Source organism: Crocodylus siamensis, chromosome 5, assembly GCF_052110815.1.
Source record: "Crocodylus siamensis isolate JL-2025a chromosome 5, ASM5211081v1, whole genome shotgun sequence".
In the NCBI taxonomy this organism is placed as follows: domain Eukaryota; kingdom Metazoa; phylum Chordata; order Crocodylia; family Crocodylidae; genus Crocodylus; species Crocodylus siamensis.
The window spans coordinates 39,643,312-39,669,663 of NC_143399.1; the positions used below are offsets into that span (position 1 = coordinate 39,643,312).

Sequence of the window (26,352 nt, forward strand, 5' to 3'; positions counted from 1 at the left end):
GTGCTGGAGGGATGGGGGCAACACTCCCAGCCACCTGGAGCTGCTACTTGTCCCTTTGCAGTATAGCATCACAGAGCAGCCCTGGTCCTAGAGCACTGGATGCAGAGTGAATGGAGGAGGTTGGGGAAGAAGGGGAGACACAGGTTCCCTGCAGGGGATCACAGTCCTGGGCCTGGGCACTCTACAGTTGGGACACAGCAATCCATACAGCACCAGGTTTCAGGGACCTGTGTGGCACCAAGGCTCAGAGACCCAAAGGATACTAAGTAGGAGAGGCCCAGGAAGAGCACCAGGGACCTCAGGACCCATATTTCTGTTGGGTATGGACCAAATCCCCAACCCTTCTTGAAACAAGGAATAGAACCCAGGGATCCTGGCTCCCAGCTCTGCCCCCCCCCATTTTAACCCACCAACCCCATCTTCCTCTCCCTGAGCTGGGATCCCTGGAGATGGGCAGTGAGGCTAAGGGAGAGCTGTAGCTATGTGGTTCTCCCTTCTGTGTCCTTTCTTGTCTACTGGGGGCTCCTTCCCCAGTGCTGCCCCAGCACCATTAGCACTCAGCTTTTGGCCCTGGCTACAGGACAGTGAGTGGGGCTTGGCCTGGGCCCTGCAGAGCCTGGCCGGAGTGACTGGGTCCTTCTGCTCTGCCTCTGCAGCACCAGCAGCTGTGTCACAGGCCTGTAGTGCCACCTTCTGCCCAGCTAGCCACACTGCGTCAGTGTGCATCCTGCGTAGTGCAGCTTCATGGTTCCACCGTCTTCCTAGTGCAAACTAATGCAGTGGGTTCTGGCACTGGAGAGGGCATTAGGGGGAAAAGGGTGAGGGTTGACTTGCCACATGTCTGACTGCTTTTATAAGTAGATCACTCTGGGTTGAACATTAACTTTGCCTTGGTGAGGATGGGGCAAAGGTCTCTGGCCCACAAGTCCTTGCAGCTGAAGCAGGGGCTACAACAGGCTCAGGACAGTGTCCTACAGATCCTGGGAATGTTGCACCAGCCCTCCTGGGACACGTATGTGTGGCAACTGACCAGCAGAAGTATATGGGGATAGAAAGAGTGGTGTATACAAGGAAAGATGGGTAGATTGAGTGTATGAGGATGGATGTATAGATATATAGGCAGCCAGAAATGTATGAGGATAGAGAGAAAGCTATACACAAGGATGGAGAGAGGTGTGGAGAAAGAGAGAAGAAGGTGTACACAGAGAAGGATGGATAGACAGTGCATGGCGATGTATGCATAGACAGGAAGACAGTGCATGGGGACAGATAGATAGATAGATAGACAGAGGCAGTGTTGAAGTGGTGGTGTTGCCATGATGGGCCAGGAGATATACAAAAGGCAGTAATTCTTGTGGGTGATCTCTTTTATTGGATCAAGTGTATGGTTTGTATAGACATAGGCAAGCTTTCAAGTATCATGGTAGTCCAATGGCCTGGTCCCCACAGTACTGTGTGTATGTGTATGTGTGTTTGGGGGGGAGGGGGGAATCACCCTCTCTGACCATCCTAGGAGTATCCCACCTGGCACATACACCTTACTCCCCCAACATTATGTGTTCTTGTGTCTTGGCCTAGACCCAAGTCACCAAGGATGTCCGCAGGGCCAAGGCAGCGCCGGGTCGGGATCGTAGGCTTTGGACACTTAGGTGTGTTGTTCCCTCTCCCCTCCCCCTGCTTGTTGCTTCCTGGGAGTCTGGGCACATAGGCCCTGGTGGGGATAGGCTGCTGCCTCCATAGAGGGAGTCCCGACGGCTGGCTGGGGATGAGCTGGACGAACTGATGCAATGTGTGGGAGCCCAGGATGGGGTGAGGGGTAAGCAGATTGGGGTGTTGCCCAGCCCTGGACTTCACAATGGCAGCTGCTGCAAAGGACTCCAAGGTAGTTGCCAGTGGTATCTATGATGCTCCCTTTGCCTTCAGGCCAATACCTGGTGCAGAGGCTGCAGGATGATGGCCCCCAGCTTGGCCTGGAACTTGCCTTTGTTTGGAACCGGGACTCATGGAAGCTGCAAGGGCAGGTGCCCTCCACCCTCCAGCTGCTGGACCTGGCTGGGGTGTCCCAGAAGTGAGCCCCCCCCGCAATAGGGACCTTCTTTGAACTCCCAGTAGGCCTCAAAAAGCCCCTCTGAAATCTCAGTGGAGCCTCCATAAGGACTGATCCCCAGGGGCAGAGGGGGAGAGCAGAGGTGGGTCCCTGGGCTCATGGTATCTAGGCTCAGATGGCCACCCTGAGGCTCACTTGGAGCTAGGTGCTGGGGTGGGGCATGAGTAGGTTGTGTCCTGCCAGTGACAGACTTTTCTGGGGAGTGGTGGGAGGGAGTACTGAGCAAGCTCCTGGGGTGCTGCATGAGCACTGGCCTGGCACAGGGAGGGCAAGGATTCCAATGACACCTACTGTTATATTACCTTGTCCCCACAGCGCTGTAGATCTGGTTATAGAAGTAGCACATCCCTGCATTGCCCAGGAACATGGGGAGGCCTTCCTGGCCCATGCTGACTTCATGGTGAGGTCCTGGCCCAGCCCAGCAGCAGGGACACCATGAGGCTGGTAGGGGAGGGTACTGTGAGAGGGGATGAAGCCCTGAAGAGTCTCTAGGGGCACTGGAGTATTGTAGAGGAGTTGGTTCAGGGGGTTTCCCAGTGCAAATGTGGATGCTATGGAGGTTTTGGATGCTATGGGGTGTCTGGCAGGAGGGGGCCTATGGGGAGATGGCTGTTCTCTGGTTACCCTGGGCATTATGCAGTTGCCAGAAGAGTGCTGGGGGAAAGCAGGGTGCCCTGGGGTGTTGTGGGTGGTAAGGGTGTTGCCTGGGGAATGGAGGGGGCTACAGGAAAAAAACAGGGTGCCCCAAAGGGTTGGGGGTGCCCATGGGGCTGTGGCTCCAGGCAACCTCCTACAAATAGCTTTCTCTGCCAGGTAGGCTCCCCTACGGCCCTGGCTGACCAGACCACGGAAACTCGGCTGCGAGAAGCTGCCCGGCGTGGGGGCCACACCCTCTATGTGCCCCGGGGAGCGCTGTGGGGCGGGGAGGACATCCAGCGCATGGATGACAGGGGCATGCTGCAGGTGGGGGCTAGGGCCTGCCTGGGGGGCATGTGGCCCTGGGGTGGGGAGGAGGGGGTGACTCTGGGCTCAGGGGCAGACAGTGTTGGGGGGACTGTGCACCTGCGGGCTGGCTGAGGGTTTCAGGGTGCTCTCTGCCCTCCTGGGAATTACAGGACTGTCTCTGTTGCTTGGGGCTAAGCAGGGTTTGGTGAGGACTCTGTGAAGCAGAGGCTGTATCTCCCCCAGGTCTGACCCTGCTGTTGCTTTCCAGGGCCTCAAGGTGACGATGCTGAAGCACCCTGACAGCTTCCGGCTGCAGGGGGAGCTGCGGGTGCGGCTGCAGGGGGCACAGGCCATGAGGACTGTGTTGTATCAGGGTCCTGTGCGGGAGCTCTGCCCTCTGGCCCCCAACAATGTCAACACCATGGCAGCTGCCTGCATGGCTGCCCCCAGCCTGGGCTTCGACCAGGTGCAGGGCTGCCTCATTGCTGACCCCAGGTGAGCACGGCTCCTGCCCAGCTCCCTGGAGCCTCCAACATTGCCCTGCACCCCCAGGGCCTCAGTGGTCTGTGCTCCCCTGGATCCCCTAGTACTGCTTTTCACACCCCAGGCCCCTTGGCACTGCTCTGTGCCCTCAGAAGCTCCCAGCTGCCCCCAACTCCCTTCCAAGCACTGCTTGGCACTCCTGGGTTCCTGCATCCCTAAGACCCTCCAGCCAGTCCTGAATCCCTGTCTTGCACTTCTGGGTTTCTCAACACTACCCTGAACACTCTCCACTCTTGTGCATCAGCCCCCCTCACTCTGTGCCCCTATTGCCCTCCCTGCCCCTGCAGCCTCCCAGACTGTCATGTGGTGGAGGTAGAAGTGACAGGTCTGACCAGTGGGCCAGGGGGCCAGGCCTTCACTGTCACCAGCAGCCGGAGGAATCCGGCTTTCCCTGGAGCTGTCACAGGAAGCGCTACTTTTGCCGCCTTCTGGAGCAGCCTGCTGGGTAAGCAGATCCCTCCCTCCTGGATGAAGGAGAATCCTGTGATAATCTAGTGTTTGGCCAGCCCTGGAAGCTGCAGGCACAGCTCATGCTGGGGACCGTCAGTGTTTGGGAGTGGGGGCCCAGGCTAGGTGCCTTTCTGGAGGAATTGACGGGTGGGGATAATTCAGAGCCTTGAGTCTTTCTTGTGGAAAGTAGTCCCAGCAATCCCCAGACAGGGTTGGGAGCCCTGAACCCTTAAGACCAGCTTCTGTGACCACCCTTCCTTATTTCCCTTGCAGCCTGCCAGGGCCACGGAGGATGTGTTCACTTGTGCTGATGTGGTCAGTACCAGAAGCATCACAGACTAAGAGATCTGGGCCAAGCCATGGGGGCTGGGGGAGGGTGTGGGGTGCCATCATATGAAGGAAACATTAAAGATGCAAACAGCGCAGCAAGGCACAAGGGTGAGTGTGACTTCAGGGCTAGGGGAGGAAGAGACTGCAGTCTCCAAGGCCTTCACCAGTCTGGTGTGACCAGCTGTCCCAGCCCCGAGGGTGCGGGGAAAGAGGCTCTCTGGGAATGGAGGGCGGGGACCAGGGCTCTTTGGTCCTATATCCGCAGTCTAACCGGGCTGGTCCATAGAGCACTATGGGAATGGGGCACGGGCCCCAAGTGGGGGTGGGTGGGACAGGGCGGGCCCTGGTGCATGCTGGGCTGGAGGGGGTGCAGCGCATGGGGGGCGGGGCTGACTCTTGTCTGCACAGGTATTTGTAGTGGGGAGGCAGGGGAGCAGAGAGCAGGGGCTTCCAGTGCATCCTGGGAGATTTATTTCACAGAATCCCTCGCGCTGCATTCTGGGAGCGGTGGTCTTTCCTGGCCCCGGTGCATGCTGGGAATGTGGGGGAAACTACACTGCGCAGTGCATGCTGGGAGCCCCGAGGCCCGTAGCACGAAGGGGGTGCATCAGGCCTGCTGAAAGACTTGGCCGCAGGGCATGCTGGGGGCCATAGCACGTAGTCCCGGGGCATCCTGGGAACCGCAATGTCACCCGCTGCCCCACCATGGATCCAGGGACATGTAGACTTCCCGCAGTGCATGCTGGGAGATGTAATCCCGTGGGGCTAACTCGCATACTGAGAGATGCAGCCTTTAGGAGGTCGCCCCGCCCCCGTGCCTGCTGGGAAATGTAGTACCTGGGGCGTCACTCGCCCTGGTGCATGCTGGGAAGTGTAGTCCTGCCTGCTTGATCCTTCCACTCCTGTGTCCCGTCCGGCAGCTGCAGTGGGCGCTGGCATGCAGGCTACCCCCCAACAGGGCGGGGCCCCCAGGGTAGGGGCGTCCGGGGGGACATCCTGCGGAGCATGTGGCCCAACGGTGGGGGTGATGCCCCCTGCTTTAGTGGGGGATTGGTAGCCCCCTGGGTGGGGGCAGTGGGGCACGGCAGGGGGTGGGGGGGGCCCTGCCTGTACCCACCTCTATGTCTCCCCCTCCTGCAGGGCTCAGGGCAGCAGTGAGGCCCCCCAGGACTGGGCAATGTCGGAGGGGCCAGCACCTGCTGCAGCTGAGGGGCTCTACCATGAGCGCCAGCGCTTGGAGCTCTGCGCCGTCCATGCCCTCAACAATGTCCTGCAGCAGCGGCGCTTCACCCAGGAGGCAGCCGATGAAATCTGCAAGAGGTCCCTGGGGTGGGGGGGCACCCTTCACGTTCAAGGGCAAGGGCCCTACCTTGCCCTGTGCTGGGCACCAACAGGACTGGATGGTGCCCTCTGACCTGCCCTATCCAGCCCAGCAGGGCCAGCCTGATCTTGAAGGGAGGGCAGGGGTTAAGGGAGCATCATGGAACCTAAAGTCAGGGCAGCCTTTAGCTTGGGGTCTCTGGGCCTCTGGGTGCTGGAGGCTGTAGGGGAGAGGGGCAAGGAAGGGATCTAGCTGGACAGGCCCAGCCTTGATGCTCTTCTCTTCTGTTTCTGGGAAAGATGGGCCTAAACCCCCAATGGATCAGCCTGGCAGGAGTTACAGGCCCTTCTTGATAGGTAGCTTGGCCAGTGATTTGGCTTGTAGACCTAACAGGCTGGAGGCAGCAGGTGGGAGAGGAACAGTAGGCAAAAAAAACTGGTCAAACTCAATTCACTTTACCTTTTAGCATCCGCTGTCTGACCCTGTGTGACACAGAACTGGACAGGATGGGCCTAGGGCAGGGGTGGGCAAAATGGGAGCCGGGGACTGGATGCAGTCTGCCAGGCCATTCTATCTGGCCTGCAGGGTCCCTAAAAATTTAGAAAATTAATATTTATCTGCCCTGGGCTACCTGTCATGCAGCCCTTGGGCTTGCCAAAACTCTGCCCAAAATAATTGCCTGACCCTGGCCTAGGGTCTAACCCAGTAGTTGGCTATTCTTATATTCTTATGTTCTTAATGTGGCTTTTATGTTCCAGTTTTGCTGCCCATGACTACCTTGCTGTGCTGGCAGCCAGCCCCTCCCCTCTGCCCAGGGTCCCTGTGCTGGGCACTGACAGATGCACACAGCACCCTGCTTTTCTCCGTTCTGTGTGCTGCTGCCCCCTCCCAATGGCGCCTCATCTACTGCACGAAGGGGTGCTGACTCCATGCTGCTCCTCCTGCTGTCTCACCATGGTTCAAGCCCCACCCCCTCCCCCTGCATCAGCCACACATAGCATCCTGCTCGCTGTCTGGCCCACTAACCCCTTCCACTGCCCTCTGTTGTGTGAGGGGCTGTCAGTGCCCAGCTCCCCATCCTGAGCATATCATTGAGATTTTCCTGCCTTTTAGGCTGGCTCCTGATGCCCGGATGAACCCACACCGCAGCTTCCTGGGCACAGGAAACTATGATGTTAATGTCATCATGGCAGCACTCCACAGCCTGGATTTTGCTGCTGTCTGGTGGGACAAGCGCAGGTGAGGGCAGGCCTGGGAGGAGGGCAGGAGTGATGGGGCTACCTGGTGGAGGGTTCCTTAGGCACTGGGGAGGGAAGGGGTATTGGAAGACAGGGGTTCTGGGCTGCAAAGAAGGAAGGGCTGCTGCATGGAGAGATGGCTGAAGTGTCAGGCAGGAGGCTGCTGCTTTGACTTGGGTATGGCCAGGAGTGCAGCGGCTTGGAGACTGGTGGACCTGGGGATGAGGCGGTGTCTGGGGTATGGCTGCCCCTGACTGGGTGTGGTCCAGATGCCCCCTTCTGGCTGGGCCCAGCTGTGTGAAGCTGTGGTGGGAGCTGGGCCAGGGCAGGGGTAGTGGTACCTTGTAAATGCTGGAGGGAAAGGGGGCTGGGGGGTTGGGTAGGAGGGTGCTTGAAGTGCCCAGTGCCTTCTGTCATCCAGGTGGAGTATCTGGATTCCCCACCCCCACTCTGCAGCCAGAGGAGCCCAGCCCATCCCAGCTGGCTTTTGGGCCTCATGTAACTCTTTGCTCTGGCAGGTCCCTGGAACAGCTGGTGCTGAGCCAGATTCTGGGCTTCATCATTAACGTCCCATCCAATGTGTCCCTGGGTTTCATGTCACTACCCCTGCGCCGTAAGCACTGGATTGCTGTGCGCCAGGTGAACGGCACCTACTACAACCTGGACTCCAAGCTGAAGGCCCCGGCCTGTATTGGTGGGGAGGATGAGCTCAGGTGCGAGGTCTAGGCAAGGGGCACTAGAGATCTGGGGTGAGAAGATGGGGGCCAGGACACGGTGTCAGGGTATGGGGGAGCTGGGGAGCTACAGCAAAGGGTACCAGTGGGTCAGGAGGGCTAGAATAAGAGTAGGGGTCCTGAGGGCAGGGCAAAGAATGCTGGGATACAGGGTTCTAGTAGGGACAGGGCGGTGAGAACTTGGATTTTAGGGGATCATATGGAGCTGGATTGTGGGGGCTGGTGAGGTGGGGGGTGATGGGAAGCCAAAGGGGATGGGTGTGGGCTTAGGGTGCAGGGAGTGTGGAGGCTAGGGGACAGTTGGGCATAAAGATCAGGGTAGGGAGCATGAGGGGAATTCAGGTCCAGGGGGTGGGGGCCAAGGGAGATGGGTAGGGCAGGAGGGATGGGGCCGCCTGGTGGAGGGTTCTTCAGGCATGGGGGAGTGGAGGGATGCTGGAAGACAGGGAGCCCTGGGCTGCAAGGAAACGAGGGTTGCTGCCTAGGGAGCTGTCTGAGGTATCAGGCAGGGGGCTGCGGCTCTGACGCCTTGCTCCTTGCATGCTCTTCCCCCAGGGCCTTCCTACAGGATATTGTGTCCCAGAGCCCTTGTGAGGTCCTGCTGGTTGTGCCGCGGGCCGTGGAGGAGGCTGGCAGCTGGCTGAGCCCAGAGTGACCTGCACGGATGGATGCAAAGGACCCGATTTTTCCGTGGGTGCCCCAGTTCTGGGGCCTGGAGCTGCGTGTAGGGCTGGACTTGTCCCACCCCTGGAGCAGGCACCTGATGCCACCTCCCTTCCAAAGTTACCATTGCCCCTGCCTTGGCCCAGATGCCTGAGGGGCTAAATGGCTTCAGGGTTCTTGCTCTCACTGTGCTGGGCACCAGAAGCCCTCAACCCTGCTGCCCTGGGGCAGGAGGGGTGCTGTGTGGTCCAGACTCTTTCTGTCTTCCCTGGTGCCTGTGGGATGGCCTGACCCATCTCTGCCACAAGTGCTTGTCAGGTTTAGAATAAAGGATGCGATACTGAATTTTCTGTCTCTGGTTGTTAGGGGTTGGGGGTGTCCGACTGGTGTCTGAGGGGGTATGTGGAAGCGGTGGCCTTTTTGGAGAGATGTGGGTATAGTCTGGTGAGGTTGAGGAGGAGGGAGTAAGGTGGGGGCAGTGCCCAGTGGACTGCTGTGTGGGCTGGCTTAGAGGGTGTGGAGGGAAGTCTAGGGCTGTGGGGGGCCCTTAGGGTTGGCTAGGAAAATCTGCAAGTGTTGGGGTGGGCATTAACTGTGGGTAGTGCAATGGGTTTGGGGTTGGGGGACCTGTCTTTTATGTGGTGTCGGGCGAGGGCAGTGCTGGTGCCCCTTGGAGCCAGCCATGCCCATTTGTTATGACTTCACCAGGCAGCGTAGTGCACAGGGTGGGCATTACAACTGCATCAGGGGGTTGTGGGTTTTTGTGACCTCTCCCAGGGCTGTGATCCCAGGCCTATCCCACACCTAACTTCTGGGGGTTGCAGGCTGGTCTCCCCATAGCCATTCTCTGTTTGCTGTACCCACTGGGGAAGGAATGGGGATAGCAGGCCTGTACTGGGAGCTGCTGGGCTGCAGAGAGGGCTGAGGGGGACGTGTAAGTGTGTGTGTGCCTGGTGGATTTGCTCAACACAAGGTTTGCGTGTGTACATGGACACTGGAGTAGGCAGAACTTCACAGTGTGGGTGTGTGCACTGAGTGCAGTTAGGTGTGACTGGGCACTATATATGTATGCTAGTGGTTGTCAATGCAATCAAGGCACCGCTCAGAAAATCCTAGCTCTTTGCTTTTGCTTATTTCTTGAACATGGAGAAATAACAGAGCAGTTCTCTTGCAGAGAGCTCAGAGGGGCCACGGCAGGTCAGAATGTCTTTGACACTGGGGATTCTTGTTTGGAATCTGGGTTTATCTTGTGAATCACATGGGTGTTGGCACCTCCAGCTGGTGCCCATCGTCAGTGCTTGAAGATCTTAGCAATAGCAAACCCTGCATGGCCTTCACAACCACAGACTCTTCACACTGTGAGCCAGCCTGAACAGCAGCCCAGTGGGCCCTGCTCCCACCTCCCTTCCTCCTTCAACCTCCCCAGGCTAGGTGCACATCTCCCCACCAAGCATCCTGGTTGAGAATCACTGGTGTATGCATACTGGATACAGGTGTATGGAAGAATATTGTGTATATGCTTTGATGGGTCTGTGTGCTGAAGGAGGAGGTACCTGGGGACATTATGGGGTGAGATTTGTAGGTATGTCCCCTGTGAAGAGGTATGTGTGGTAGGGTGTTTAAGGTTTGTTTTTTTTTTAAATATAATGTATTTCATGTTCCAGGTCAAATGAGCCAAATCAGTCCAAATAATATCGAGTGAGGAGAACTCCAGAAATCATACTGATTGAGCAGGCTGAACTCAATTGCTCTAAACACTATATATGGCACTACAATCAGTGTGCATCCTCCATCCCAGACCTATTACCCTGGGACTTCAGACACTGTACTCCTAAATCCATTGGCAGGCATCCCACGTGCAGGCCCAAGCTCAGATGTCTTGGGGTTTGGATGCCGCCAGATACTACAGGTTAGCATCCTTCATCCCAGACTCTTTAGTTAGGGACTTCAGACACTCCCATCACTCAGTCTTAGCCTGCAAGAGGTTTTTAGGATCTATGTAGATCTACTTGTGATGTGTGTGTAATGTAGGGCTGTGCTAGGCTTCAGACTGTGCTTCGGATCCAGAGAAGCTTCAGATGCTTTGGCGTCCAAAGCAGCACGTCCAGATCGAAGCTCTGGCTTCTTTAGGCTTTCTGAAGTGGTTTGGAGCTTCCGAACCACTTCAGAGCCGCTTCAGAGATCTGGCCATAGGGTATAATGGGGAATCAATTAAATATCTATAACTTTGTTGTTTTTTGTCCAATTTGGATGAAACTTGCAAGGGTAGTAGCCTCTGCTGAGAGCATGAAGTCTGCTAAGTTTTAAGAAGATTGGTGCAGGGCTCTGAAGCTTCCGAGCTGCTTTGGCCAGATTGAAGTGGGAAACCGATCTGGAGCTCCGGATCTGATTGCCAGCATCCAAAGCCGGATTGAATAGCTGCCTACTCGCACAGGCCTACTGTAAAGGGGTGTGTGCGTCGGAGCTCTGGGCAGGCCTGGCTGTGTACTTGTGAGTCATGGGTGGGTGGGTTATGTAGGTGTACATGTTTAGGGTTATGTATGGAGGCCTGGATGTGTATATGCCCTGAGTGTATGTTAGGGGTGGTTTGTGTATGTGCGGCTTGGATGTGTACATGTCTAGGGTCCCCATGTACCTGCCCTATGCGTGTACATGTGAGTGGCAGAGGCGTGGTTTGGCCATGTGTAAGCCTGGATCTGTGCGTGTGTCCTAGCTGCATTTCTTGGAGAGATGCATATGCACATCAGACATACCCACATCCCCAGGCCAGGCACATGCCAATGTGGTGGTGCATGCATTGCCTTTCTATCCCGTGGTGTTTGCAGTGAGTGGTGAAGCAGGTTTGGGAAGCCTAGTTGGGGGTGAGGGGGCAGCATATCTCTGGCAGCAGCCTGCAGCCACTGGCTGAGACCATGTCCAGCTGAGCATGGTTGTGCAGGGACCAACAGGGTACTGGGGCCCCCACACCTGTGGTAGCCTTGTGCTGCCGGAGGTCATGGCCCCCGCAGCTGTTGGAGCCTCTCAGTGGCACTGTTTCAGCTGCCACTCAGTGCGCAGCTCTCTCCCTCCCTCCCCTCTAGTCAGTGCCAAACGCGCAGCTCGGGCCTCGCAGGCAGACCCTGCTCAGCTCATCAGGACCCTGGCTGGAACAGCCCGGGGTCCTCCGTGCTATGCTCTCCTCTCCAGCAGTGGTGCTGCACCCCTACAGCCTGCCTGTCTACCCCCAGGCTCCTCAGTGCTACCCCGGGCTGGTCCAGGTACACGTTCCCTGTATCTGTGTGTCTTGTCTGTGTGTCTGTGCCCCTTGCTGTGACCTTCCACCACAGAGGCCTTCACGCTGATGGAGTCCAGCTGGAGCTGGGAGCCCCTTGGGAGTTCCTTGGGGCGTCTGGTAACACCTCACTCCCGTCAACGCCACAAGGAGATAACCCCTTGCTCCTGGTATTCTTAGTCCCCTCCATCCCCTGGGAGGGCAGATAGTGGATGCAGAGCACCCATGTATGGGGAGAGCTATTTCCAGCTCTTAGTGGTGATGGAGGGGCCAGCTTCATGGCCTCTTCGGCTCCCATGTTTGCCTTGGTCCCTGGCCCTGAAACCTGGGTGATTTAGGCGGGGAAGCAATCTTGTGTTGCTCACCCCAGGTGTCCCACTCCCTAAGCCTCATGTAGACACAGCTCATGGGACTCCTGTTCTTTACTGCACTGTGCCAGCTCTGGCCAGGAAAGGAGCATAGGGGTGGTCATCATCAAATAGGCCCTGGGACTAGCTTCCCTGAAAGAAGGGGCGCAGGGTCTAGCAGTAACCTACTCCCGGAGGAGGCTCCCACACCCCTGTACAGCCTCATTGGCTAAATGTCATGGGTGTGTGTGTGGGGGGGGGAACCCTCCAGCCCTGCCTCACGTACAACACCCCAGCCCGGGCACTATTGCTGGGGGGTGTCCCCCAGGCCAGCTTGCTCCATGCGCCTTCCCCTGGTCACGTTTTGTTTGGCTGCAGCTGGCTTTGTCCGGGTACCTCATGGCTGGGGTTTTACGTGGCAGGGCAGGGCACAGCACCTCTTCTGTTCTGGGCCCACCCTGCACTTGGCAGCCCTTTCTTGTTGTGGAGTGGGGCTGGCGCTCCTGGCACCTGTTCCCTCCCACCCCCTCTGATGCTGGCTCCAGCTGACTCTGGCACCTGCCCCAGGGGGACCTTTCCCATCTCCATAGTGGAGGCTGCGGTTTTGGGATTGGCATCACTTTGGGTTCAGGGGAGAGTGCGTGGGTTTCTGCCTGGACTGTGCCCCACAGACAGCCCCTCAAGCACAGGCAGGGGGTGAGGGCAGGCCCGGACCAGCACAGGGGTGATGTCGAGCTCAGGATTTGTTTCCTCACCGAGGCCTTCTTGGGGTGTGTACTCAGAGCCACAGCAAAGGGTAGGGAGGGGGCTGCCTGGTGAGTGAGGGCCCCCCTTGGTTAGAGATAAGCCCAGTGGGGCTGGCAGATTCCCACCCCCCTGCTGTGAGTGACCAGGGAAGGTGTTGCTATTTATACTGAGGGAGCTATGGGGCCCCAGGGCAGGAGCTGCCTAATCACACCAGACAAGCTGCTCAAAGTGGCTGTGGGGGGAGGAAGGGGGTGGTTATGGGGGAAGGGGAGGTGAATGCGTGTGGCATCCAGCCCCTCCCTGGTGCAGCTGGGGTTGTGGGGTGGGGGTGTAAGGAGGTGGCAGACTTGCAAAGCAGACTCTTTGTTCCTCTGCTGGCCAGCCCAGCTCCCAGGGACATCCCAGGACCCTCCCCACCACAGGGTCTGCAGCTGTCTCCCACTGTCTCTGAAGCCAGGCAGGAGGCCCTGTCTGCTCCCTGGAGACCCAGTGCACCGCAAAGCTGGCTGGGAGGGCTCTTCACTCCTGGGGACCCCCTGTGACTTCCCCCAACCATCCATCGACCAGCTGAGCAGGTTTAGATGCCTTAGTCTGGATGCAGTGATCTCAGGGTTAAGGGGACCTGAGGTACAACTCGTGCCTGCTTTGGTTGGACCTATAAGCAGAATATCTAAGTTGGTAGTAGTGCCCTTGTGTCCCTAGCCTGTACCTTGGCCCCTGGGCATGTGCTCTGGGTGGGGGTTGGGAGCCTCAGCTGGTGATAATTGATAACAGTGGGGTGGGGGGAGATGGAGCAGTGTGGGCTGAGGTGAGGTGTTGTGGAGGGAGGGAAGAAGGGCTGGAGGTGGGGTGGGATGGAGGGAGGGATGGGCTAAGCTTGGGGAGGGATGAGGGTACAGAGAAGGGGGTTCAGGAATGGATGAGTGGATGGATGGAGGGTGTGTGAGGGACTTGGAGAAAACATGGGGGGTGATGAAGGGAGGAATGGAGAGGGCTATACGAAAGGGTGGAGGGTGCACACATGGGGGGACAGAGGGATGGAGAGAGGGGCCTCGGGGTTGGGAGGTCTCCCAAGGGAGGGGGTGGAGGGACCAAGGCAGATCCTACAGCTGTCCACACTTGAGGATTAGACAAGCCCCAAACAGCTGAAGAAAGGCGACAGCCCAAATAGGGTCTGGGAGTTGATAAGGGGTGGCCAATGAGATGCGCCCCTCCCCCCATGCACCCCCGCTCCGCCCCATTGGCTGCTCCATGCAGGGGTCTGCACTGAGGAAGCCATATAGCCTCTGGACTAGGCTGGGCAAGGGGCCATTTCCCCAGCAGCCCCTTCTAGGCAGGGCAGGGAGGTCCAAGGCAGCAGCTGGGATGGAGCTGGTGCATGGTGTAGATGGGTGGGACTGTGTGACTTGTTTGTGACTTGGGGCGGGAAGGGCAGGAGTCCTGGGTTCGTGTCATCCCAGATTTGTGGGGAAAGAGGGTGGGTCAGCAGGTTGGGGGCTGGGAACCAGGATGCCTGGGTTCTCTCCTTGGTCCTGGGGCAGGCGGGGGCTGAGATGCAGGCCTTTTGGGTTTTGCCCTGGCTCTGGGAGGGGATTGGGGTCTTATGGGTCAGAGCAGCATGGGAGGTAGGGTTCTAACCTAGGCCTTGCTACCTAGCTGTAACATGTGCTCTGGGCAGGGGACTTGCCCTGGCCATCACATTTCCTTGTGTATGGGATACTGCCTGATGCTGATTAAGGAGAGGGGGAGGGGGGCTAGTCTCTGCTCTTGGTTTCACTTATTGCATCTTCTCTCCCTTACAGGGTAGCCAGGATGCAGCCACCGCAGCCGACCCCATGACGCAGACATACCCAGCCCAGTACCCCCCTCCACCCCCACAGGCTCGGCTGCCCCCGCAATACCACCCACACGGCGCTGCCCCAGAGTACCCAGCACAGACCCCTGCTGAACATGGGCTTCGCATCTACCCTGCTGGTCAGCCTCACCCAGAGCCCAGTGCCACAGCTGAACCCCTTGTACCTGCCCTGCCTCCGCCTCCTGCGGTAAGTGCTTGAGTCCAGCTGAGCCCCCTTCCCCTTGTAAGGGGATAGGTGGGGTGAAGGGGCTGCTTTGTGTATGTGACCCTTCCCAACCCCCTTACCCTGAAGGCCTTGCAGTGTCCTAGGGTCGACTTCACTGCCCAGGGCAGCGGCAGGATCAGGTCCCAGTCCTCTCCAAAGATCCCCTCCTTTGTGTCTGGCACCCCTCACTCCCCTAGGTATCGCCCCTTTCCCTGTCCTCTGAATACCCAGGTATGGCCCCCTCCCTGAGGATGTGCCCCACTCCCAGTGTCCAGAGTCAGAAACTTCCCCTGGGAATCTCCCCGACTTGGGGGCAGGATGGAAGTAACAGCTCTGCACCTCGTGCTTCCTGGACCAGTGCAGGACGGGGGGCAGATTAGGGGGCTGGGACACTGTTTATTCATGCCCCCTGCAGGACCCATGGGCTGGACCAGGGGGCTTGGCTAAGGGAGGTGGAACTGGTTCTGTGGCAGCAGGAGGGGCAGGGTAGCCTTGTCTACATGGGGCAGGCAGAAATGTGGGTCCAGCAGCAGCAGACATGTGTGGGGAGGTGTGGGGAGGTGGCCAGCAGAGGAACAGCTCTTCCTGCTCCTTCCCTGCCCCAGCTGCAGGCTGGCTGAGGCTTGGAAGGGAGGAATTTCTCTGCCAGGTGGTGTGGTTGCCTGGTGGAAGGGAAAAGGGAAACGACACTTCCTTTCCCACATGGCTTTGTTTTGGGTCCCAGAGCCTGTGTCTGCACCTAGCTCCCGCCTCCTTTGGTCTCCCCTCCCTAAACTGCCTCACTCCAGCCCTGCTGGCCCAGCTCCCTTGGCTCCCTCACCCTCTTCCCACCTCCCAGTCCCAATTGTGCATTATCCCTGTCCTGGAGATGCTGCCCCTTTAGGGGGAAAGGGGATCTGAAACTGAGGCACCCCTTGTGCACAGGGTGGGGATAGGGCTGCCCCATCTGCTAGACTGGTCTGTGTTCGTCTGCCCTAAATCCACCCAGGTTCATCACAGTGAACAGGACAGGGGGAGCTGGCGCCCACTCCCCATGACCCATGGAGGCTGGCGGCTGGCAACCCTTTGCTGGGGCAGGGCAGGGCGGGGAGCAGGCGCTCTTTGCCCATTTTGGGTAGTGGCGCCTCACAGCCTCCCGGGCAGCTGCAGAGATCAGGTTCCCCTCCCCCCGCCCCCGCAGCTGTTTATCTCCTTGTGGAACAAGTGGTACATTCCTGTCCCTGGCCGCAAGCTCACAAACAGGTCTGGGAAGGACATGGTGTCCTCTGGCCTGCTGCTGAATAGGGACTGGCCCCAGGGAGTCCCAGTGACCCTTGGGCCCAGCCAGGCTGGGACCCTGTGTCCTCCAGGCTGTTGATGAACAGGGGTCACCCCAGGGAAATGCTGGAAACTCCCATAACAGCCTCTGCAAGGTCTGTGTCCCAGTGTCTGCACCCAGAGAGTCTCCAGGTGCCCCCAGAGGCCCTGATCTCGCAGAGCTCCAGATGCTGTAGCCCTGTGAGCTCGCCACTCACATCTCACAGGATGAGAGGTCACCCTGCCATCTCCTATCAGCCCAGGCAGAAGGGAGCATCCCCTGTGCCCTGTCCCCTGTGCCCTGACACCGACTGACCGGGTATTAGGGGCACCCTTGTTTATCCCCTCTGTGCAAGGGGTGCTGCTATGGATTCCATGGCCATGGGACTGTCCAATGTGTCCGGTCCCCACCCCACCCTATCCCTGTGTCTGTCCCAGTCCCCAGGTGGGGTCCTTTGCAGTGCTCATTAGCAGTGAACGACCTAGGGCAGGGAGAGCCGGCTTCACCTTTGTAGCTGCCCTGTCCCCCTGATCCTGGGATCTCTGATTAAGGGCTGGCTGCTCACAATCAATGCCCACCTCCTCCCCAACCTTTAGGGGCATTTCCATTCCTGAGAAAATCCCTGGAGCACAGATTCTGCCTCCTCCCTCCTGCCTACAACTGGGGCATTGTAAAACATACCAGAGAACCTCCTGCTCCCTGCTCCACCTGAGATCACACCCTATTAACCTCCCGCTGTGATTGGTAAGGCTCTCTAGGTGAGCCAGGGCTGAGCCTGTCCTGGGACTACAGTGACGCCAAATGGCCTGAGGCAGTAAAGAACTCTCTCCCTCCTCATGGGGGACACAGGTTTGCCCCTGTCCATCCCTTCCTCCCCTCCCCTCCCCTCCTTCTCTTCTACAGTCCTTTGGGGTTGATTCCTCTGCAGCTGTGGTTGGTGCAGCAGGGTTTCCTGAAGTCCTTGGACAATATTGAGGTGTGCCTGTAGCAGGGGGAGGCTGCATGGCCAGAATGAAAGTTAGGCCACTCCCCATTTCTCTTGTGGGGCTGGTCAAGATGGGGACCTTGCCCCAGTGGCTGGGTGCTAGACAGGCTCTGAGTGGAATGGAGGGGGTGGGGAAAGCTTGCCCTGCTGAGTGCTCTATAGGCCCTGATTAGCACTGGGAGGCTCTTGTCACCTGGATGCACCCTTTTCAATCATGGGTGGTGCCCACAGGGGGCGGGGTCCAGCAGAGGCCCTGTTAGGGTCTGTGGGATCTTTGCAAGGCATGTGGGTTGGGGATCTGCTGGGCATGGAGTGGGACCCTGAGAGGTCTTGGTTGAGACCAGATTGGGGTGGTGGGTTAGGGTTAGGGTGTACAGTGAGGGTGGCTGTGTCCAGGCACTATTGCCTGTCCCTTGCCTGGTTTAGGGTTTTCTGTGGGCTGAGACTAGTGAAATCAAAGGGACCATCTAGAAGCTCTACTGTCCTGTGTGCCCCCCTTTCCTTTGCCCTATGGGTGTAATGTCTACATTGGGGGGAGGGAGCAGTCTCAGGTGAGAAGCCTGTATGTGCTACTCTAGTGCTGTGTTGGCAGCCTGTGGCAGGGAGGGACTGGTGTCCTGGTCCAACTGCTTTTGCCCCCCTTGGTGCCTGGGTCAAATTAGTTTAGAGCTATGGTATCAGCATTGCAAACCTCCATGTCTTTTGCCCAGAAGCCCTGAGGTCATACTCCAGTCCCTTGTGGGTTCTGTGCTCTCTAGGCTTTGGGTCATTTGCTTGCTTTTCTCACCTTTGGGCTATGAGGTCCGTTTGTCCCCATAACCCCCTGACTCCAGAAGCTGGAGATTTAAGAGAAACACCAGCTAGAATGAGGGGCAGCAGCCCTGTGCTATAGTTTCTATGGGCTACATACCCTGTTAAGTGGATTCCATGGGACGAAAGGGTCCAGTTTTGACCTGAGGGGTGATGGGGAGTCGTGTCCTGCCAGCTGGGACTGAGCTATATCTGCTGAGCTTATCCAGGGGGAGCTTATTCTGGTATGTGAGCAAAGTAATCTAAGCACTTTTGTGCTGGTTATGCTTGCTCTGCAATGGGACTCTTGGTGGCACAGTAATGTTTAGCTCCAGCTGAATTCCCTTGAGACTAGAGGAGTTTGCTGTGTGGTGGGTGAAGGGTGGGAAAATTATCCTGGGTGGAGGGAGAAGGGAGAATTGGGTGAGGGGGAACATGCTTAATGTCTGAGAAACAGAATTTGGGTTACCCCCCCCACACCCCCACTCTGGTCTGAGTGGAAGTGGGGCTGAGCCAACAGCTCATGTAGCCTGTGTGGAACAAGAAGACAGCCAGGGGCTCCCTGTCACTGACCCTTCCTGGCTCTCCTCTCTTCAGCCACGTCTGACTGGCTCTGACCTTGCATGTTTGAAGCGAGGGCAAGGCAGGGGGTGTTGCATGGCATGAATGCCCCCTTTCGGGGACCTATGGCAGAGGTTTGTTTTGGGCCCACCGTGTGCTGCCCTGATGCCGCCTCTGCCATGGTGGCTAAGACATGGTCACAGTCCCGCACACAGCCTGATCTGATGCCTCTCCATTTGCAGCCGGGCGGTGAATGACTGTGTCTCTTCCCCTCTTCGGCTAGGGCCTCCCCAGGGCGCTGGCGGCCATGCTCACGGATCTCCCGGCAAACGCAGGTTTTGTCCCAGGCATCTTGGAATCCATCACGTTTCTCTGACTTTTAGTCTCATTAATCCAGGATGAGCCTCAATAATCCCTACTCACCCCAGCGTCGCACCTGCCTGCCTTGGTCCCTACGCACCTCCTCCCCCCACCCCAGCTGGCTGGTTATCCCCTGCGGTGAGCAAGGGCTTCGGTAGGGGACTACCTTGGTTGAACTTGTCTTTAAGTGTGGAGTGTCAGCAGCATTAGGGCTGTGTCTAGGGGGGTGGGGGATGTGGGAGTACAGGAATAAGGGCCTGGTGAGGGGTTCTAGGAAGAATGAGGGGAGGGCTTGAGCTGACCCCTTAGCTGGGAGTCCCTGGGTAGCTCAGGGCAGAGATGGGATTGGCTGCAGCTCATCTGCTTGTGTGGCTGGGTGAGGGCTCTGGGGTTGAATGTGATGCCAGTAATGTGGTATGAGCAAACAGCACATCTCTGACACTTGTACATGTAGTGCCCCCCCGCCCCGTGTGCACACTGCACACATGGACACTGCACACAGCTGCAGGTTTGTGCACCCATCCTACCACCATGCATACTGCTGCCAGTCTACTCCCTAACCCAACATGCGCCCTGAGCGCATACTCCTTGCTGCACATGCCCCTGTGTGTGTGCTCTGCCTTACACCTTGCACGTGCCCATACTGCAAATCTTTTGCTGTTCACCCTTCAGGTTTGCACACTGCCTGTACATTCGTCACTGGCACACACACACTGTATATACAAACATGCACCTGCAGAGCCTGTCTGGTGCACACTGCAAGAGCACTGAGCACATGCACACATGGACATGCAGGTAAATGCACATAACTTCTGCATGCACACGGCATTCCACATGCACCACGCACACTTGTAAGGTGCTCATGCCTTCCACCTGCTCCCACTCACACACATCTCTCCCCACCCCAGCTCCCCTCATGTATACCCTCAACCTGGTGACAAGAGGCAGGGAGAATGTTAAAGACAAGTTCAACCCCGTGACTTCAGCCTGGTTAATCGGTTTCACACATTCTGACCCAGTGGCCATGGTCCACGTGTGCGGTGCCCTTGGCAGCGAGCAGGCACCCCCTGGATGTGGCATCTTGGCGCGTGCATTATGGGATGGCTGAGTACAGCAGCGTGGGGCTGAGCTGAGCATGGACAGAGGAAGAGAGAGTGGATGCAGGGCTGGGCACGGGTCTCTCTGATTTCTGGCGCAATGGGAAAGCTGGGCCCAAACCACCCCGTCCTTTCTGTCCCCTCCTCCCACCCCACTACATAACCTCTGGCTTCTCTGTGCTAACAGTCCTGCTTGTGCCAGTGTGTGTGCGCGCCCGGGTACTAACACGATGAGCCAGGAGCTGTGTGCGTGCGTGTACGTGTGTGTTCTGGTGCCTGCTGGGTTTGCTCCCTGGTGTGAAGGGGTGGGGGGAGGGGGCTGTGGGCTCAGCCTTTGGCTGGTGGCATGGCAGGGACCCCAGCCCATGGTGGCTGAAGGGTCCCTCCATTGGATCTCTGTGGATTCTCTCTCTGGCCCTGTGGCTGGTATTGTTGTCTTAGTCTGGCCTTTCTGTCCTTGGCTGGAACCAGTGCCAGGGGGCTGCATGCCCATCTCCCAGAAGGTGGTGGCTTGAACAGCCTTGAGATCCTAACTTTGTAGGGGATGGGGAGAAGAGGAAGAAGGAGAGTCCCTCCTTAATTTAGGTGCCCTGAAGGGATGTGGGAAAGATCCTATAGGGAAGGGGTGGGGGTCAGAGATGCCTCAGCCCAGGGGCTGGAGCTGTTACAGGGGAGATTGGGTGATGGAAGCAGGATTTGGTTTGAAGAGGACCCCTGGAGGGCATGGTGGGGAGGTCTTGGGAAGCATGGGGGAGCAGGGTACTCTGGGGAGGGTGTGTGTGTGCAGGAGGGAGCCCTGGGTTTCCGGTGGGTGTAGCTGGGACACCCTGGAGTTTCCTTGCCCCAGCGCTGTCCGGTTTATCTCCTGGGGTTCCCTCCAGCCCACTGAGGAGGGTCCTGCAGCCGACCTGACCCCGGAGGCTCCGGAAGCTGAGAATGCCGAGAGCAAGTCCCAGCCCAAGCGGCTCCATGTCTCCAACATCCCCTTCCGCTTCCGCGACCCTGACCTGCGGCAGATGTTTGGGGTGAGTCATGGGCAGAAGCCAGCTGTTTTTGGAGGGGCAAAGGGCCAGAGGCCTGTGGGGTGCAGGGAGTTAGGGGGAGCAGCACATCTGTTGCCCAGGAGCTCAGGGTGAGGGGTTGGGTGGCGCACAGTCCTGGGACTTGAAGGGGTCCGTGCTCTGCGTGTGTGTGTGTGTGCGTGTGTGTGCATGTATGTGTGCACTTGTGCGCGCGTGTCTGGGGCCCATGGTTCTCTCCAGGCTTGGGCTCCCCTAAGCCCTTGGGGGGTCCCTGGAGCCCTTCCCAGCCCTGATTCCTGCTTTGTCCTTTTCAAGCAATTCGGGAAGATCCTGGACGTGGAGATCATCTTCAATGAGCGTGGCTCTAAGGTGTGGTGGGCACCAGCTCAGAGATGGGGGCGGGTCTTGTTCAGGGGGCCAGGATAGTGGGGGGAAGTTCAGTTTTGAACACTTTAAGAGGTAACTGTAATGCCATGGGGCCACAAGCAGCAGCATGCTGTCCTAACATAGCCCCATGGAGGGAGGTTGCTATTTGGTGGTGGTGGTGCATCATTGGAAGGCTCTGTGTGGGTCATTGCTGGGACTGCGGGATGTGGCTGCGAGTGAAGGGGGCTGTTTGCTGTGGGGTGTGTGTGTGGCAGGGGGTAGTTGCAGCAGGGGTGTCACTGTGTGTGGGGTGGTTGTGCAGGGGAGATCACTGTAAGGGGTTGGCTGCAAAGGCTTTGGTGGGGGTATCTGTAGGGGTTGCCGAGGAGATTGCAGGAGTGGTGGCATCAGGGGGTAAATGATCAGAGGGGCAGCAGCCACATTGGGACAAAGGAAGAGTGGTGGGGGAGCACTGGGCACACTACTTGATACACCCCAGGCCCTTGAGGGGTAGGGGGAACACCAGGAGTGGGCCAGGGTTGGCCACTGAGCTGAGGAGAGTGAGTGGCAGAGTTGCAGAACTGGCTCTGGAGATGGAGGGCAGGGGTGGGGTGAGGCCAGCTCCTCCCAAAGCTACATGGGTTTGGAAAGTCTCTGCTGGGAGCCCAGGCCAGGTTCCAATTGCTCCTGCCTGGATGCTCTGCACTTGGGTTGCACTCCCTGTGACCTCCTCTGCTTATCCCTGTTCTGTAGGGCTTTGGGTTTGTGACATTTGACAGCAGTCAGGATGCTGACCGGGCCCGAGAGAAGCTGAACAGCACCATTGTGGAGGGCAGGAAGATCGAGGTGAGTGCCCCATGCTGGGCCCAGGGGTGGGTTTCATTTGTAGGGCGAGGGGCTTTGCTTTGGGCCTGTAGTGGACGGAAGGTGTGCATGGAGGTAAGAGAAGGGTATGGGTATGGAGATGGATGTGAGGGCTTGCAGATATGCGGTGCAAACTGTGTAATGTGTTTGTAGTGTGCTTTGAGCTGCCAAGTGAACCACAGGGGCCACTTGGCAGAGTGTTAGAGGTAGAGTTATATAGATGTGTGTGTGTGTGTATAAATATTTTTGAAAAATAAAAGGGGGGTGTTTAAGAGAAGGGCTGGAAGCTTTGCTTTGAGCCCTAGAGGATGTTTGGCAGTAGCTTTGCTGCCAGCCTGGATTAATTAAACTGTCCTGTGCCCCCCGCAGGTGAACAATGCCACAGCTCGTGTGGTCACCAAGAAGCCCCCAGCGGCACCTGTGGTGAACGGTAGGTGGGCAGCAGGGATGAGCAATGCTTTCCTCCTGGCCACGTGGCTCTGTCCCTGCTTTATCCATAGTTCAGCTGGGCTGCAGTCCTCTCTCACCCCCTCCTGTGGGTGCATTGCAGCTGTCGCCTGCCCCTAGCACCTGCCCCCTCTAGCTGCAGCTAGGGATATGCTATAGGCTCCTACCTGCATCTAACAAAGAAGTAGTCTTGGTAGCTGTGTGCCCAGCTAGGTTGAAAGGAAGTGAAATAGGGTGTAGAGGAGAGGCAGGCACCCATGGCTGGGACACTTGTCCTGTGGGGGAGGTCATGTAGCTGGGAATTCCTTGTTCCCAGGGTGGAGGGTAAAGCTGGCAATGTTTCTGTCCTGGGTAGACAGTGGCAGCTGGGAATTTTCTATTTTGGGGGGCGAATGGGGTGGTTGAGGAAGGGGCATCCTGTGCTTGGGGGGCAGCATGTGGTTGGGATGTCACAGGGAAATGTGTGCTGCCCTGGGAGGGTTGGTGCTGCTGAGGGTGGAAGCTTCTGTGGTTGGGGGCACTCTGGTCTCAGGCTGTCCTCTCTTTTGGTCTTCAGGCTGGAAGATCAATCCCATGGTTGGAGCCGTCTACGCCCCTGACCTCTACACAGGTGTGGCCTTTCCACTCCCTCCCTGCCACCCCCATTTCACCCCTCCCATCCCCTTGCACTCACTTGCGCTGACTCTCTGCTCTGTTCCCAGTTGCCAGCATCCCCTACCCAGTGGTTGCACCTGCAGCCCTGGCCTATCGAGGCGGCTTGCGGGGCCGGGGCCGTGCTGTGTACAGCCCAATCCGGGCAACACCTGCCCCATCGCCTGTCCCCACCTATGGCAGGTGAATGAATTGGCAGCTGTCAGGGGGCAGGGGACCTTGGCACTGACTGGATGGAGATGGGTAGTTGGCTAGGGGCATTAGTATGGAAGGATGGGGGCATGGAAAAGGTTTTTTAGAGTGGGGAATCAGTGACTGGGACAGATGAGATGGGAAGTGGAAGGGTAGGGATTGGGGCTGCCAGGGTGAGGGTGAGCATGTTGGTGGGGGTGCTGACTGGTGTTGTAGGATCTGGGTAGCTATGTCTTGGGCTGAAGGGGTATCAGTGAGATGGGGCGGGGGTGTATTTTGCCCAAGATGTGGGGGTGTCAGTGCAGTGGGTGACTGTCAGGGGGAGGGGCTGCAGCATGGTGGGGGGGGTGCTGTGTATGGTGGAAGTGGGTGTCCGTGGGCCTGGAAAGTAGTGCCCAGGGGTCATGCCCTCCTCTCTCCCACAGTGTGGTGTACCCAGATGGGCTCTATGGTGCTGATGTCTATGTAAGTCCATTCTGCTCCATGCCCAGTGGCCCTGTTGTGTGTGTGTGTGTGTGTGTGTGTGTGTATGTGTGTGGGGGGCATTAACCCTTGTCTACCAATACCTAGTGCATCCCACCCCCACCAGGGCCTCACCTTTCTGGTGATGGGTCACATTGGGCTCTTGGCATGCCAGTCTCCCAGCTTCTGTGATGGTTCATGGGGCTGGGGTTGACTGTGCCTGTCTGTGCATGGCCGGTCTGATCCCTCTGAGCTCTGCTTCCCTGGTGTCCATGTGGACTCCTCTCTTAGTGCTGGGGGGACTGCAGCCCATTATACCCCTCAGAGTCCCTTTTTTCTGAACATACACAGGAATTTCCTTTCTTGCAACAAGTCAGGGACAGCAGGGTGAGGGTGAAGCCGAGGGAGCGGGTTGCAGCAGAACCCCAGATCCTTGCTGGAGGTAGGCAGGGGGTTGGAGTTCCTTAGAGAGCCTGGGAATGCTCCAGGGTGACTCCCACACTGCCCTCTCTGCCGTTTCAGGGCTATACAACATATCGAGTGGCACAGCCTCCCACAGCAGCTGCAGCAGCGGCTGCCTACAGCGATGGGTAGGTACTGCCATGGTGGGGGATAGGGGTGGTTTCGTATTCCTGGGATCCAGCCACCTGTGTGTGCGTGCGCATGCATGCGTGTGTGTGTGTGTGTGTGTGTGTGTGTGTGTGTGTGTGTGTAGCACCTGTCATAGCAGAGCACTACCTCACTTCCTCTCTGCTTCCCCAGGTATGGCCGAGTCTACACCACGGCAGACCCCTATCACCATGCCGTCGCCCCGGCCTACGGTGTTGGAGCCATGGTGAGCAGCGGGGGTGACTCCCACTCTACCCTACCCCAGTGGGTCATGCTCCTGGACCCCTTCCTCAATCTCTGCCCCTTCTGCCCTGCACTGTCCTGCCTAGCCCAGCCACCCTCCACCCCCGCACCTCATGAAACCCAAGGGCTGGCTCCCTCTCTCCTGTACTATACCCCACTTGCTGCTGCTGACAGCCGCCTCTCCCCACAGGCCAGCCTGTACCGTGGAGGGTACAACCGCTTCACTCCGTACTGAAGGACCAACCGCCAGGGACGCCAGCAGCAGCGGCCGGGAGGGGCCTGGGCAGCTGACAGACGCATGGACAGTGGGGGTTTGCTGTGTTGGCTTCTGACAACTCTGTGAAGGGGGAGCCCTGGGGACTGAGGGCAGAGGAAGGGGCACTGTGCACTGAGACCCCTGCTCCCAGCACAGGGGCAGGGTGGGCCTAAGGCTGCTTGTTAGCTAGAAGGGAGCCCTGCCTTACCTCCATAACCCAGAATCCCCTGCGCCTCCTGTCTCTGTCTGTATCACCTATTACCCAGAATCTCCTGGGGGAACTGTTCATGGGCCTAATGCTGCCACCCCATACGACTCCTACATAGCCCGAACACCTCATCCCTATTACCCAGAATCCCTTGGGACTTCTACCTGACCCCCCAGTATCTTAACCAGAATCCCTTGGGGCCCTTGCCCAGCCTTAGTGCCCCATTCTGTTACTCACAATGCCTTGAAGCTCCTGCAGTGCTCTGTGGAGACAATGGGGGAGGTGTATGCTGAAGGTGACAGCACAGACTACTCCGGAGTGAAACCAAGGGTGAATTTGTCCTGTGTTCAATATCCAAAGCCGGTGTGATGCCTCAGGGAAGGGCAGGGGCAGTGGTGGGGTTGCTGGCTAAAGAGGCAAAGCTGGAGCTCCCATAAGGGTTGTGGTTTGATTGCAGACATCTCTGCAGGCAGCTAGGGTTACTGACTGCCCCTCTCCAAGCCTGGGCTGGTTTTCTCTTCTCCTTCTCCACAGCCATATCCTCTCCAACCTCATCACCCTTACCTCCCATGCACTGTCTCCTGGGGGCCTGCTGAACCGGGCTGCCTCACTAGGAGACATGAGCATCATCAGAGGCTGAGGGTTTTTCACTGTGAATGATCCAGCCCCTTTCCCCAGCACACTCTCAGGGACAGTTCACTCTCATCTCTCACCATTTCCTGTGTGCCAATAAAGTTCTCCTCCAAGTCATCTCTGCTTTCCTGCTGTCCCATTTGCTCTTGCTGTGTCTTTCATGCTGTGACCCTGTCTCCTGCCTTTCTTGAGTCTCTCCACTCTCTCTTTCTGTCTCTCTCTCTGAACCCACTTCCAGAGCATTTTGCATCTGCAACAGGGGGCCTTAGCAGGAGTCTGGGTCTTGGCAGTGCTTGTTATTAGTTGGGCCAGAGGCCAATAATGCCCTGAGACCTCACACACACCTGTCTTGGTCCCTGGATGTACGGCCCCACTGATAGCCTGCCCCATCCAAAGCCTGGGAGAATCAGGCTCATTGTCTCTGGATGCAGACACATGGCACAGCAAACAGGTTCTACTCTGGACTAAAGCAGGGTGGACACCCAATGCCTGGCCCTACTAAGTAGAAAGTCCCTGGAATCCAGGGTAATATATCCCCTTGCAAAATGAATAGT

At 57.8% G+C, this 26,352-nt stretch overlaps 3 protein-coding genes across 12 annotated transcripts; all 3 read left to right on the top strand.

The window, feature by feature from the left end:
* Positions 1-910: 910 nt before the first annotated feature.
* ASPDH (aspartate dehydrogenase domain containing) lies at positions 911-4,673 on the top strand. The gene is made up of 8 exons (XM_090048496.1): positions 911-1,012; positions 1,579-1,649; positions 1,924-2,068; positions 2,423-2,507; positions 2,921-3,070; positions 3,321-3,547; positions 3,883-4,040; positions 4,319-4,673. Exons 1-8 carry the CDS (start codon positions 987-989, stop codon positions 4,354-4,356), a joined length of 900 nt encoding a protein of 299 aa, XP_089904622.1. The 5' UTR covers positions 911-986; the 3' UTR covers positions 4,357-4,673.
* A 156-nt stretch (positions 4,674-4,829) lies between these two features.
* JOSD2 (Josephin domain containing 2) lies at positions 4,830-8,676 on the top strand. The gene is made up of 5 exons (XM_090049433.1): positions 4,830-5,348; positions 5,516-5,695; positions 6,810-6,935; positions 7,453-7,647; positions 8,224-8,676. Exons 2-5 carry the CDS (start codon positions 5,553-5,555, stop codon positions 8,321-8,323), a joined length of 564 nt encoding a protein of 187 aa, XP_089905559.1. The 5' UTR covers positions 4,830-5,348; positions 5,516-5,552; the 3' UTR covers positions 8,324-8,676.
* Positions 8,677-11,400: 2,724 nt separating this feature from the next.
* On the top strand, positions 11,401-25,915 carry LOC149863890 (RNA binding protein fox-1 homolog 1-like). Of its 10 annotated transcripts, none has more exons than XM_090048382.1 (14): positions 13,085-13,323; positions 14,499-14,738; positions 18,631-18,723; positions 20,693-20,870; positions 21,183-21,236; positions 21,987-22,079; positions 22,467-22,527; positions 23,101-23,154; positions 23,246-23,378; positions 23,813-23,852; positions 24,201-24,291; positions 24,372-24,439; positions 24,612-24,684; positions 24,892-25,915. In XM_090048382.1, the coding sequence occupies exons 2-14, from the start codon at positions 14,647-14,649 to the stop codon at positions 24,990-24,992; spliced, it is 1,131 nt and encodes a 376-aa protein (XP_089904508.1). In that variant the 5' UTR covers positions 13,085-13,323; positions 14,499-14,646; the 3' UTR covers positions 24,993-25,915. The 10 variants fall into 10 exon arrangements, with proteins under 10 accessions (XP_089904507.1, XP_089904511.1, XP_089904508.1 ...); XM_090048388.1 differs by having other exon boundaries at positions 13,090-13,323; positions 18,672-18,723; positions 20,727-20,870; XM_090048381.1 differs by lacking the exons at positions 13,085-13,323; positions 18,631-18,723 and adding an exon at positions 11,401-11,588 and having other exon boundaries at positions 20,727-20,870.
* Positions 25,916-26,352: the final 437 nt, after the last annotated feature.

Coding starts and splice junctions, on each gene's coding strand:
- LOC149863890 (XM_090048381.1), top strand. CDS start 11,502: ATGCTCTCCTCTCCAGCAGTGGTGCTGCACCCCTACAGCCTGCCTGTC. Junction 23,155..23,245: donor CGCCCCTGACCTCTACACAG/GTGTGGCCTTTC, acceptor CTCTGTTCCCAG/TTGCCAGCATCCCCTACCCA. Junction 24,685..24,891: donor CCTACGGTGTTGGAGCCATG/GTGAGCAGCGGG, acceptor CTCTCCCCACAG/GCCAGCCTGTACCGTGGAGG.
- JOSD2 (XM_090049433.1), top strand. CDS start 5,553: ATGTCGGAGGGGCCAGCACCTGCTGCAGCTGAGGGGCTCTACCATGAG. Junction 5,696..6,809: donor GCCGATGAAATCTGCAAGAG/GTCCCTGGGGTG, acceptor CCTGCCTTTTAG/GCTGGCTCCTGATGCCCGGA. Junction 7,648..8,223: donor GGTGGGGAGGATGAGCTCAG/GTGCGAGGTCTA, acceptor CTCTTCCCCCAG/GGCCTTCCTACAGGATATTG.
- ASPDH (XM_090048496.1), top strand. CDS start 987: ATGTTGCACCAGCCCTCCTGGGACAC. Junction 1,650..1,923: donor CGTAGGCTTTGGACACTTAG/GTGTGTTGTTCC, acceptor CTTTGCCTTCAG/GCCAATACCTGGTGCAGAGG. Junction 4,041..4,318: donor CTTCTGGAGCAGCCTGCTGG/GTAAGCAGATCC, acceptor TTTCCCTTGCAG/CCTGCCAGGGCCACGGAGGA.